The sequence below is a fragment of the Monodon monoceros genome, unplaced genomic scaffold (assembly GCF_005190385.1).
Source record: "Monodon monoceros isolate NGI ecotype Baffin Bay Population unplaced genomic scaffold, NGI_Narwhal_1 Super_Scaffold_12, whole genome shotgun sequence".
NCBI classification, from domain to species: domain Eukaryota; kingdom Metazoa; phylum Chordata; class Mammalia; order Artiodactyla; family Monodontidae; genus Monodon; species Monodon monoceros.
Genome location: NW_021703768.1, coordinates 157762514 through 157775945, shown reverse-complemented (window position 1 = coordinate 157775945; position 13432 = coordinate 157762514). Strand labels below are relative to the sequence as shown.

Below are 13432 nucleotides of genomic sequence, written 5' to 3'. Positions count from 1 at the left end.
TGGCATTGGGGCCAGAGGAGGCAAAGCCCCCTGCAGAGCCGCCTGCGGTCCGGGTGGGGAGGTGTGCTTTCCCTCAGCCCCCGCAGTGCAGGGTGGGGAAGGATGCCCAGAGCCCGGCACTGCAGGAGTGATTGAGGATGAGCAGCAGGCTGGAAGCAGGGCTGGGGAATGTCTCCCCAGGAAGGATCGGCTTCCTTGGAAGCCCCCAGACTCACTCAGGGCTGTGGGCCAGGGTCTGATCAGCCCAAAGCCATGAAAGCAGAGGGTGACCACCTGGGTACGGCTAGAGCAAAAGCATGGAGGCTGGACCGTGATGCAGGAAAGTGAGAAGCTCCTTAAAGGTCCTTCCTGCCCACAGTCCTTGGGCCTCAGGTGGGTGAAGGGGGTCCACGGGCCTGGGGCTGGCCTTCGAAGATGTGTGGAGGGCAGGGCTTGGGCATGGAGGGGTGGCCTTGGGCCTCCTTGGCCCTCAGTTAAGGCCTGGAGTGAGCCGGGGCTCTCTGGCTTGGCCTTCACCTCACCCCACCCAGTCCTCAGGAGCCTGGGAGGGGCACAGAGTACAGGCTCTGAGTGAGAAAGATGGACTCCTGCCCTCGCCCTGCTCTCCCCTCCATTGGGTCTACCCACTATCCTTTTGGCCTCTGCATCCCTCCAGATGGCACCTCCTCTGTTCCATCCCACTTAACCGTAACTTCTCTTCCTTGACAAGGAATCTCCCCAACTCCTATGCATCTGGCAGAGCCCTGGTTCCGAGGCCCTCTCCTCTGTAAAGCCTAGTTGTTCCAGGCAGTCTTGCCTCCCCCACCCCCTCCTTAAGGGCAACTCTGTGTGGCAGCCCATGTGGTAGAACAGGTAGACTAAACCTGACCTGCCCTCAAAGATCCCCCAGGCTGGAGAGAGAGAAAGCTGGATACAGACAGTCCCACTCTCCTGCGCTCAGGGCTGGGCCCAAGGAAGTGACAGGGCTTAGGTAGGAGCCCAGGAGGTGAGGCAGGAAGGCATCCTGGGGTGGGGGTAAGGGAGAAGGGACTGAGAACTGGGGCTTTGTGGAATACGTAGGAGTTCCACAGGTCCAAGAGACGTGGCAGAAATTACACGTGCAAAACTTTGGAGGCAAGAGAGAACATGAGGCTTCGGGGAACTGTAAGGAAGGCAGACTTGGTGGGAAGAGGATGTGGGGCTGGGACTTCAGATGGAGTGGTGGGTGAGATGAAAGGGGACTGTTCCGGTCTCACTTCCTCTGGCCTGAGATAAGAAGGACAGTGCTCCTTCTGGGAAGTAGCCAGGGCAGGGGTCAGAGAAGCGCACTTGACTTGCAATTAGCCTGGGTCTCACGACGACTCTGCAAGGCGGGGGGGTAAAAATGCTCATTTTATAGATGGGAAACTGAGGCCTGGAGGGCAGATAGGACGTGTCAAAGGCCACGTGTGGGTGGGATCTGAATATGAGTACTGGGCTTCCCCCACCTCCTGGGCTGGTGGCTAGTGGTCTCCTGGCCTCCGTTTCCCACCCACCCCCACCCCCCACCCTGCTCAAAGGGCACACGGGAGTCGTGGGAGGGGTTGAGATGGCCTGGGGGCTCCAGATGGTGGGAACAGAGACCAGGTTCAGGACGTGCCCCCCCCCCCACCGCCATGGCTGTGGTTTCCGGTGGGAGCCAGGCAGAAAGCATCTATTCTTAGCTTCACTCACAGCCCAGGGCAGGAAGAGGCTGGGGTGGGGTTGGGGACAATCTGAGGGACACTGGGTGGATGCTGGGCCAGGGCTGTGTCATGGGACAGCTGGGTGGGGTGATGTGCCTCCAGTCTGCCTGAGGGGTCTCCCTGACACTCAACTTGTGCCCTGCCCAGCTTACTCACCCTCTATGGCTCCCCAGTGCCCTGGGAAAGAGTCCAGCAGCTGGACTTGCATTCGGCCCTGCCCTGGGCGCACCTGTTGCCTTTTCCTCTGCAAGGCAGGCCCCACCCTCCTTCTCTGCCCGGCAGCCCCGTCCTCCCAGGCCCAGAACCTGCATCCCTCCCCTCCTCCAGGGAGCCTTCAGTGTCCCTTCTGGGGCCCCCCAGACTCAATGCCTCCCCTGCCCTACCCTGACTCCTTGCCTGGAGGGCAACTGAGCCCAGCTCTCCTCCCTCCAGACGGGGGGCTCCTGGCTAAACACGTGCCCAGCGAGTCGGGGTCACAGCCACCTTGTTCTCCCTGCTCAGAGCCGCCACCTCCCTTGGGTAGACTCCCTGCCTGGATTGTAGGAGGGGCGTGAGGAGGAACCAGGATGCTGGGGCTGGGAGGACTCCTTAGGAGGCAGGTGGGGAAACGGTCTGCGAATGGGAGGTTGGAGAAACCCGGGTTCTAACCCTGACTGCTGCTTTCTAGGCTTGAAAACATGTGCCTCTGTGAGCCTGTTTCCCCAAATGGACACAAGCACTGTCATGTAGGGCTGGCGTGAGGTCCACAAAACACAGGCTAAAGGCCAGGCTATTTCAGCCACACAGAGCCTGTGCTCTGAGAACAGAACAAGGCCCGACCCATCTGGTGACCAAGCACCCTGCTAGGCGCGCAAGTGCCTCCCGGCTCTGCCCCCGACTCAACCCTGCTCCCTGCTCCCGGGGCCTGTCCCACACTCGATGACAGTGGAGCAGGCCAGGGATTAATTGGTAGCGGCTGCCCAGAAGACTCTAAGATTGCTCTGGCAATCAGCAATTGATTACTAATGCCTGTGGAGGGTTCCAAAGGGGATGGATATGGTCTGTGTGCTGCTCTAAAGGGTAGTCTTCATTCTGGACCAGGCTGGCTGGGTGGGACAGGGTCTGCAGTGGGGACTGGGTGTCCCATGACCAGATGCACTTCCCTGAGTCCCCAAGCCCTGCTGTCTAGAACATGTTTACTGATGTACGAGCATGTGTGGGGTGGGGCAGGGCAGTGGAGGCCAGAGCTGAGCCAGAGGCTCCTGGGACATTGTTAAGTCGGGGTTGGTAGATGACCAGTGGCCTGGGGAATGTCAGCCTCAGCGCTGGGGACATAGGGGCAGATTACTGTCTGTGGGGGGCCATCGTGGGCCCTGTGAGGTGTGGAACAGCATCCCTGGCCCCCACGCCATGATGTCAGGAGCCCCCCAGATCATGACCAGCACAGATGTCCCCAGACACCAATGAGCATCGTCCCCTGGCCTAGGTGAGCAGCTGCGCACCTCCTGGAGCGTTCAGAAGTACACCCTCCTTCTGGGAGCTGAGGCTAGGGGTGGGGGACAAAGCGGGAGGAAGCCCTCAGACTATGAGGGGCTCCCTAAGGAACTGTCATTGACTATTTTTAGGTGTGGTGGTTGTTTTCAAAAGGTTATCTTGGCTGTTTAGTGCCTTAGTTGTGACAGATGTGCTGTGGTTACGTAAGGCGTTAACAATGGGGACAGCTGAGTGTGGGGTGCGGCAACACTAGACTATCTCTGCGGCATTTCTGAAAACCTAAACTTATTCCAAAATAAAATGTTTATTGAAAAGAAACATGCAATCTCACAAGTAGACCAATTAAATGAAAATAAACAAGATTCCCCCCCACCCCCCCACCTAAAAAAATCGTTTTACAGAAACAGCCTGAAATAGAAATGTTTCCAGATGAAATAGGGTGTTTGGGCGAGGCTGTCTGAGGAGCTGGCAGCGGCCCTTCAGGCTTCTGACCACTTGAGGTTGGAAATGTCTCCATAAGAAAACGCTAAAAGCAATCTGTTTCTGGGGTGGGCCCGCCTGGGGCACCGTTGACAGTCTATGACTGGGTGAGTGATCGTACCTGCCAGGCCCTTGACTGCCCGTGTCTGAGACTCGGCAACAAGGAGAGCAGCCCTGTGGTGGCTGGGAAGTGGCTCTAGGAGCGCAGCCTTGAGGGACGCGCAGAGGCCCAGAGGCCCGATGGGGCGCCACAGCCGCACCCTGGGGGCTCCTGTGCTCGGTGGCTGTGGAAGGATGTTCCCAGACCTGATGGCGGGCGGTGACGCATCCTCCGTGCCCACCGGGCGGAGGCTGACCCCAGCCAGCACCAGGGGCGAGCTGGGGGACCACAGACGTCCCCGGATGGCCTCTCCGGGAACATGCACTCAAGGGCCTGGAGCCTGGGTCCTGCAGCCGCTGGCCATGTCCAGGGGCTGAGCAACGCCCTGCAAGCCCCCCAGAGCCCCGGTGATGCAGGGCCTGTTTCTTGGGTGGGGCTCAGCGTCAATCCAAGGACTGAGGCCTGGAGACGCTTGCTTGGTTCCCTGGGCTCTGAAAATCCCATCAGCAGCCCCTCCTGTGCGTCAATGCCCCAGGCCCGCCTGGTGGTGGGTCCCCTCAGCTCTCTGAGGCAGGCTCCACAGCGACCCCTGTTCACACCAGGAAGTGAGGCCCCGCAAGGAGGAGGCCCAGCCAGGGGAGGCTGCTGGCTTCCCACACCCCTGGTCAGTTCGCAGGGGTCCGGGAGGGGGCCCGCCGGTCACCGGCGGTAGCGGTAGCGCTTGAAGTGGAACCAGAGCTGGAAGATGCCGTTGGCGAACTGGCAGCGGAAGCCGTGGCGGTGCGAGTACTCCCACTCGCGGTTGACGATCTTGAAGGCGATGTCCTCGTAGGGCGGCCCGGCGTGAAAGCGGAGCGTGGCGAAATCCTTGTTGTCGGCGCAGGCCTCCAGGAAGTACTCGGGCGTGGAGCGCTTGTCGATGAGGTCGGGGTAGAAGATGTTGAACTTGTAGCCCTGCACGATCTTGGGCGGCGGGTTGTCGAAGTCGTAGTGCGTCTGGTTGTACTTGTTCCACTCGAAGCCCGTGTGCACGCGGTTGAAGAAGCGCGGCTTGCGCGGCCGGTACTTGTCCGCCCACAGGTAGGCCTTGCCCGTCAGCGGCATCTCCACGCTGAACTGCGCCTCGTCCTGGCCCATGCCCTCCTTGGCGCGCCGGAAGAAGATGTCCTCCGCGCTCTCGGTGGCGTCGCCTGCGGGCGGGGCGCGTTAACCGGGACCCCGGCACCGCAGCCTCCCTTTCCCGGTCACATGCCCCGACCCGGGCCCGCCTGCCCGGTGCCCCCCGCCCTCCCGGGTGGGCACCAAACACCACGTGTCCCCTGCCGGGTTGGCCGAAGAGCCTGGTGGTCAGAAGCCCGCAGTGGGACCCCCGGACTGGGGCCTTTCCGAGGCCGTTTCTCCGCTGTTCCGGGACGATGGCTGCCCAGGAAGGCCAAGGCCCGGGCAAGCGGGCAGTGTAAGGAGCTCAGAGCAGAGCTGGGCACGGGAAGTAAAGACCACCACCCCTGTGTCCTTGGGACCAGCCAGCCGGTCACGCCCAGAACGAACAAACGAGCGAGCCAGCAGGTGAATGAACGGACACTCTCAAGAGAGTAGGCGGCGGAGCGCGGAGCAGGATCGAGAGCGGGTTCACCACCAACGCCCCCTTCACCAAGGGGAGGCTCCGCCCCCTGCTGGCCCCGCCCCGCACCTGTGACCTGGAGCTGCTGCCTGGACAGCTGCAGGCGCTGCAGGTCCTCGTCCGGCTCCAGCACGTGGGCGTCCAGCGGCAGCTCGTGGGCCGTGAGCAGCCGCGGGCTGTACTTGCCGGCGTCGTAGTCGTCCAGGCTCTGTTGGATCAGATCCTCCTCCATGAGCACCGCTTCCCCGTCCGCCTCGCCCTCCGCCGGTGCGGCGGCTTCCGCCTCCGGCTCAGTAGCGCCACCCTCCGAGGGCCCGGGCGGGGTGGGGGCCGGGTCCTCAGGCTCCAGGCTGCGAGAGAGGGCTGGACTGAGCGGGGCGGGCAGTGGGCGGGGCTTCTAGTCCCGCCGCCCGGCAGGGGACGTCCAGACCCAGGCCTACCTGTGGCCCGGAGACTGCGGCTCCTGCTTGAGGATGGGGAACAGGGGCTCGCTCTCCACACCCTGCTCCTGCTTCAGCTTGTACAGCTTCTGCCGCAGCACGTCCTGGTGCCGCTCGCGGAGCCTGGAACGCAGGCCGGGTGGTCACCCTGACACTCCAAGGGGGAAGGCCCCCCCCAAGGACTTCTCATGACCCCCCCATTTTGCTGCAAGGACCCGGAGTTTGAGGGCAGCAAGTGGCCACGGCACAGGCGGACACCGGGAGAGGGCAGGTCCCTGTACTGGGGTGTACACATGCAGGCGTGACCTAAGGGCCAAGCTGGGCTGGAAAAGGACGGGGGACAGGCGAGGAAGAGGATAAATTTAGAAGTGACTGCACTTAGCGGCAGACAAGAGCCGTGTTTACATGACAGCGCCAAGCACGAGGAGAATTCATACACAGAGGGTATGGGGCCTGTGGAAGGCGGGGGACAGCAGCCTTGAGGGCTTCCTGTGATGTCCACTGACCCAGGGAAAACAAAGACCAAGTGCTAAGTACAGGCCGGAAGGAAGGGGGCCTTCCAGCTGGGGCCCCAGCTTGTGGCTCCCAGGGAGGCCCCGCCAGCTCACCTGGCACGGGCCATGTGGGCACGCAGCTGCTGCAGCAGGCTCTCCCAGTAGCCCATGTCTAGGTTGGGGCCCCCGGCCCGTATCTTGCCCTCGATGCCCTGGAAGATGACCTGCAGCTGGCTGTACGTCTTCCCCTTGAAGACCGACTGCACGTCGGAACTGACCGAGGCGTTGACCCCCTCTCGCCGCTCACCTGCAGTGGGGTGAGGGCTGCTCGGCATGGGGCTGGGCCCAGGTCCTAACCCTCTAGACTGAGAGGCCCCTGAGGGTGAGGCCAATGCTGCCTGACCCCAGCTCTCCCTCACAACGGCTGGCTTCCTTGTTTGTGGCTCATCAGACAGCACGCTGTGCCCTTCCGACCCCTGCCCTGCCCCAAGGCCCCTGCACATGCGGTGGGTGCTTCCCACCAGCAATAAGTTCTTCCCCATCGAGTCCGCCTCCTAGGTCCCAGCCATCCTCAGTCCTCAGCGAGAGCATCCCTTCTACTGGGAAGCCTTCGTCGACTACCTGACTGCTCCCCTGGCCTGGATGCCTGATTCCCAGCTTCCCAAGGGCAGGGAGCTCCGTACACAGCTGCTGAGTGAACTGGGGGCAGGCAACCGGCTCGCGCTCCCTGCTCCAAAGCCGGCTTCTCCAAGCCCAGCTGATCCGACAGCGTCAAGAACCCGAGTCCCCTCCAGCCAACCAACCCGGGACCCTGGAATCAGCACCTGGGCTCCCAAGCAGCCCTGGCCTCAGCGGCAGACCCACAGGGCCGGCAGCCCGGCCTCGGTCTGTAGCAGGTGCAGACACATCACGGGACCAAAACCCAATTCGGCGACACCCTTCACACCCGGCCAAGCAGAGCTGCATCCTGCACAGACCTCAAACAGAAGCCAGGCCTCTGCTCGCTCAGACAGACGGAGCCACCGGTGCTAACTTACAACCCAAACAGACAGCCCCAGTGGGCGCCGCTCCCACAGAAGCCCCGGGTGCTGAGCCACTGCTTAAAGGAAGCCAGGTCCTGGGTTTGGATGCCACCCAAGGGTCCACCAACAGGCCTGGCTGGAGAGTGCCGGCTGAGTGCCCTCTGGGACACCATTTCAGGAGAGGGGGTGGCACCGTTTGGGTGGGGGGAAGGCTTCTCCTCAGAGATGTTCCCTGGGAGGACCCACAGGGATTGTAAGGGGACCCACTTCCTACTGCACGCTCTATTGTACAGTTAGGATTTCCCAGCTGCAAAGAGAAGAAAAGGAGAGGGGGGGGAAAAAAGGAAAGAAAAGGGGAAAAGCGAAAGGAAAGGGAAGGGCCAACTTAATTTAAAATGAAGGCCGCCTCTGAGGGGCTCCAGGAGTGGTGGAGACAAGAAGTTCCCCCTCTTCTCTCAGAAATCAGGCCAAAAGAAGACAAACACAAACCCTCTCTTTGAGGACACCTGGGACCCTGACCGTAACGTGCGAGAAGGGAAAGGGGACAGAGGGGTGACTGACGTGGCAGGGAGGGGGAGAGGGAAGGGAAGTGCCACAGGAGGGACCGTGGGCAAGGCATGCGGGGAGCCCTGGAAACGGGAGGGACCCAGCACAACGTCCCCCTGCCCCGCGGCCACCAGCCAAGGGGAGAGCAGACATTTCCTGACACGTGGGACGCCAACAATTTCCTGTCTCTCTCTACAAGTTACTGGAGGATGCGAGGGCACAAACCACAGGAAAGAGATGTGGGGTCCCAGAAAGGGGCTCCTCCTCTGGGGCGAGTGCAGGAAGCTGCAGGAGGGTGGCAGCAGACAACCCACTCGCAGTGGAAGAGGGAGTGGGGAGAAAGGGCCCAGGGACGGGGCAGGGGGCCTGATGGGAGCCTCCCAGGTGTCTGACCCCCTGGGGAAGGTGGGGTCGGTGGTGCAGAATCCCCCACCCACGGTCCTTGCGCTGAGGCGTTGGCATCGTAAGAGCGGGCGCTGTTTTGAATGCTTGACGACCATGTACTCACTCCTCTTCACGCAATCCTCCCGGAGGTGTTTTCTCAACCCCGTACGATGCAAGGAACAACCAAGCTCTGGGGAGGTCACCGATCGGCCCCAGGTGGCCAAGCTGCTGGGCGGCCCGGGTGTGCACCCAGAGCCACACCTGTAACTGTCATTCTGTCCAAGGGCCCTGCAGCACCCTCCCAACCAGCACCACTGCCACCAAAGCAGATGTTTCTGGACATGCATTTATTTTTTGTCATCGTCGTTGTTGTTTTTGGATTTTTTTGGCCGTGCCACATGGCTTGTGGGATCTTAGTTCCCCGACCAGGGATTGAACCTGGGCCCTCGGCAGTGAAAACACAGAGTCCTAACCACTGGACTTCCAGGGAATTCCCCTGGACACCCATTTCTAATAGCAAAGAGTCCTTTCCTTTCTCTGGAAATTACTACAAGATGTGCCCCACTACGGGAGAAATAAAACTCCACTTACAAAGATAAAGAATGCTCCTCCTTTTTCTAAGAGGAAGAAAACCTCCCCGACCACCCCAACTGAGCAAAGAACAGCACTTACACAGGCTCAGGGAAGGGAGGGCATTCGTCCTCAGCCACCATGGGTGGGCACTGACATGGAGATGAGAGCTTAGTGACACAGGCTCAAGGCCCCCAGGAGCTAGATGTCATTAAAGCCGGTGGCTTCAGGGGGGCGGGAGGGGTGGGACTGCAGTGGTTGCCAACGAGCTTTTAGAACAGTGCCTCTCAACTGGAGTTGAATCTGCCTCCCGCCAGGGGACAATGGACCATGTCAGGGGACATCTGTGGTTGTCACGACCAGGGGCTCCTGCCACTGAGTGGGTGGGGCAGGGAGGCTGCTCCACACCCCACAGGGCCCAGGACGGCCCCACAGAGAACGGTCTGGGCCCAAATGTCAGCAGTGTTGGGGGGAGAGACCCTGCTTTAGAGCTTGTCTCCCTTGCAATTATGTGCAGGCAATCATTCTGAGGAAAAGAAAAGTTGATTAAAGAAGCACGCCACGCCGCACGGGTTCCCGCCAAGTGCAGTCAGGTCCTGTTCTCAAACGGACAAAGCCTCTGGCGAAAACTTGAAACCCAAACAGAAAACCCGCAGACGCCGCTGCCGGGGAAGCCCAGCGCTAAGCAGCTGTTTAAAGGAAGCCACTGGCGCTGCTTGGGTGAGCCCGCACGCCAGCGGGACAGCGCCTCGCTCAGGACCCGCTGCCCCCGCTGCCCAGTGCTGCCCCCTGGTGGCTCGCAGGCAGGCCCTGGCAGGGAGACCCCAGAGAGGAAGCCAAGGCCTCTTCTGTGGAGCCACCCGGCCCAAGCGGCTCCCACCAGACCCAGAGGTGCCTCCCCGAGGGCACAGCCCGGTGTGTCTCCGGTGGCCCGGCCCGCATTACCTGGCCCCTTGCCCGAGGCCTCCAGCTTGCGGAGCTTGGCGATCTCATCCTCCGTGATGATCGTCATGTCCCGCCAGAAGTCCGCGTTCTTGCCCTGCTCGAGCTCCATGTACACCTGGAGGCGGAGGTGCAGACGGTGGGTGAAGGCATGCCCGGGGCTGGGGTGGCAGCAGCAGTGCCAGGCGCACAGCAGGGCCGTACCTGGATGTCCTCCAGCAGGTCTTCCATGTCGGCCACCGTGAGGCCGTTGAGGAAGGTGTAGGGCTCGTGCATCTCCACAGCCAGGTCGTCGTCCTCAGCGCTGATGTACTTGGCCAGGAGGTCGATGGGCTTGGCCCGCCCGTCCCGGATGCGGATCTTGGAGCTGCCGGGGAGCGGGGGGCAGTGTCAAAGCCGGGGCTGTGTCCACCCTCCTAAAGACCTCGCCCTCGGGGGTTGACTGGAGCCAGGGGAGGAGCCCGGCCTGCTGTGGATGGTGGTCAGGGAAGGCTTCCTGGAAGAGGAGGCGTCAGGCAGAGGAGCAAGACAGGTCAGCTGGAAGGCACAGGCCCTGAAAGGGGCAGAGACGGGAGCAAGGGGGTCTGAAGAGCAGCGGGTGGGCGGGGACACAGGGTCAGAGAGGCCCACCTGGGGTGAAAGATCTGGAGCCTCAGTGCTGTGTGTGGGAAAACGCATCAGAGGCTGACCCTGGTCCAACCCCAGGGAGCCCTGGGACCAGGCAGGTCTGAGCCCCTGGGGGCTGGCGCGGCTGGTGAGCAGCAAGGTGAGAAGGGGGCCGGGCCTGGAGCTCACACACCCCGTGTGAGCTCGGGCAACTCTCGACACCCCAGGAGCCTCACTTTTCTTGACTCTAGACGAGGCTGCTGAGTGAACCACCCCGTAGTCTGGGGATGGCGGGGCACCCGGCCCCTGGGGAGACAGGCGCGATGAAGGAAGCGACGGAAAGCAGCGCCCGGAAGAGGGTCAGGAGGGACCCCGAGGAGGAGGAGGTGGTGGAAAGCCGAGGGCCCAGGGGCAATGCGGGGGGGCCGAGGCGCGCTCCCTGCACCCGGGGGCGGGCGGAGGGCGGCGAGGGGCGGGCGGAGGGCGGCGCGCACCGCAGCTTCGCCTGCTGCAGGTGGAAGTGGTCCTCCTGCTCCTCCCACGTCTTGAAGTGCTCCGCCTCCTTCTCGCGCTGCAGCAGCTCCAGCTCCTGCTCCCGCATGGCCTTCTCCCGCTCCCGCTCCAGCCGCAGCTGCTTCACCTGCGGGCACACGAGGACATGAGCGGCCAGTGTACGATGGGGGTCTCGTGGGTCTGCCTTCATCCTGTCAGGCTGTGGGGCTCCCTAGGGGCGGGTGGGACCACACCCATGGCCCGGCCCCGGACACAGGAATCGGTCCGGGGACGCCTGAAACGCTGGACACACCCTGTGGCAGAAGGTGCCCTCCTTTTGCTAGAGACACAGCAGCCTTCAGCAGCCAGGGCCACTTTGGCCACCCAGCAGGGAGCGTCTTAGAATAAATCCCAGAGGCCAGCAGAGCCGAGCTGGAGGGGAACAGCTCTCTGGAGTCACTGCCCGAGCCCCTGGATCCAGCCGTGCCTGAAGCCAATGTCCCCTGGACTCTCCACGTAAGCCAATCAGGTCCCCCTTGACGTAAGCCAGGGTGAGCCAGCCTGGGAGCCCTCAGGAGGGAAGGAGGGTGGCCCGGGGCGCCCCACCTTCTGCAGCTCCAGCCGGTTGTCCTCCTGGATCCTCTTGTTCCGCTCCTTCAGCTCCTTCTCCTCCAGGTGGCTGATCCCCTTCTTCTCCAGGGCCTGGAAGGACCAACGACACGCCCACTGAGCAGCGATGCCCCCTCCTGCCGCCCGCCCCAGGACCCCCTGCTGCTCTACGAGGCGGGCATCCACCAGACCGAAGCACCCGCTCTGCCGATGAGGGGCACGAGGCTGAGGGAGAAGTGACCTGCCCGCGGCCACACCCCGACTTCCAGCGGAAGACGCGGCCCCCCGTTCGCCTGCAGAATCGGTTCAGTACACTCCAGCATCGTGGGGCGCCCTCTGCCCCGAGCCATGTGCTGAGACACAGGGAGAGGCAGCCCCGCCCCTGCAGAACGCGACCATGTCACACACGGGACAGTCTTACTTGGGGCTGCTGACTCTTGTTTTACACGCAAGCCTGGCTTCACTGGCTGGGTGGCGTCCGGCTCTCCGCAGCTCAGACCCCCAGCAGCCACGCGGAGGGGCAGAACCAGCGGCTGAGCGAGAGGGGGACTCTGAAAGCACACTCGCCGGGGTCCCGGCTCACGGACCCCTCGGGGCACCCCGAGTACGGAGAGCGGCTCCTCCCTGTCTGTGCCCTCACCTGATGGAGGGGCCCGGGCACAGGCTCCTGGAGACTCCCCGCCCCTCCCAAGTCATCTCACAACTGTTGTGGGTGGCACGTGCCAAGACCTGTGCCTCCTGTCACCTCCTCCGGCTCCGAGGGTCGTTCCAGGAGCCCCTGTGCACAGAAAAGCGTGCCCCCAGGGTGACACGGGGTGGCCCCTCCCGGGGCCACCGCCACACAGTGACAATGACCGCACTTCGTCTCTACGGCCACACACAATAGCCGCAGAGGGCCTGGACGGGGAGAGCCCGCACTCAGACACAGAGCCCTCGACAAATGCCCAGCCCGGAGAGGCATGTTCGTGGCCAACACCATGCCTGCCCACTCTGCCAGCCCAGCGCCAGGACAAGATGCGTGACACTGCTCACACAGTTGGGCCGTCTAGTTCCCTCCCCCAACTACAGAGGCCTCAGAGGCTGGGCCGGGGCTTCTCAGACGCCCCGAGGCCCGCTCACCCATTCGACATTTACTGAGGGCCGACTGCGTGCCAGCGCCTGGGACAGAGCCTGCCCCGTTGAGCTCACAGTCCACAGGAATTACACGCCATAAAGTGGGACATGTGTTTAGATATCACCTTTGCAACGAGACCTCTCTGGACCCGTGCGTTTCAACTGCAGCCTCCTCGCCCACCCCCGCCTGCCTTCGTTCCTTCCTCTGCGGACTCAGCTAAATGAGTTATTTACAGCCAGCCTCCCCTGAGACTGATGGCCGCACAAGGACAGGCATCTCTCTCTGTCGCTCACTGACGCATGTGCAGGGCCCACACGGTACCCAGCACCCGGCAGGCGCATGATTCACGTCTGTTAGTAAAGCACTAGGAAGGGAGAAGCAGTGCCTTGATAAAGGACGCAGGGGACCTGCGGGACCAAGGGGGCCAGGGAGGCCTCTCAGAAGAGGGACACATCAGCCGAGATCTGAAGGTTGAGGAAGAAACAGCTATGGGGAGGGCTCGGGAGTGCTCCAGGTAGAGGAATGGTGAGTGCAAAGGCCCTGAGGTGCTGGGAGCTCAGAGTGTATGTAGACAGCGGTAGATACGGTGGCTTCCGCCTGTGTCCACCGGCTCTCACCCTCCCCACAGCTGTGTCGGGTCGAATTTGTCCTCCACATAGGTATGTCCACGTCCCAACCCGGGAACCCGGGAACATGACCTTATTTGGAAACAGGGTCTCTGCGGATGTGATTAGTTGATGTCGTGCCGGACTAGGCTGGGCCTTAGTCCAGTGATTGGTGTCCTTATAAGATGAGGGAACTTTGGACTCAGAGACACAGAGAGGAGAACATCACGT

The 13432-nt window shown here is 62.2% G+C and overlaps 1 protein-coding gene across 1 annotated transcript in view; it reads right to left on the bottom strand.

Annotated features, from left to right (window-relative positions):
* Positions 1-3558: 3558 nt before the first annotated feature.
* The window catches only part of CACTIN (cactin, spliceosome C complex subunit), a 13752-nt gene continuing 3878 nt past the window's right edge, over positions 3559-13432 (bottom strand). Inside the window, exons 3-10 of the mRNA XM_029217845.1 lie at positions 11480-11575; positions 10876-11021; positions 9980-10142; positions 9779-9893; positions 6426-6618; positions 5818-5940; positions 5447-5727; positions 3559-4946 (exon numbers count right to left, since the gene is read on the bottom strand). Of these exons, the coding sequence (XP_029073678.1) occupies positions 4456-4946; positions 5447-5727; positions 5818-5940; positions 6426-6618; positions 9779-9893; positions 9980-10142; positions 10876-11021; positions 11480-11575 (1608 nt within the window). The 3' untranslated portion in view covers positions 3559-4455. The remainder of the gene's footprint in view (positions 4947-5446; positions 5728-5817; positions 5941-6425; positions 6619-9778; positions 9894-9979; positions 10143-10875; positions 11022-11479; positions 11576-13432) is intronic.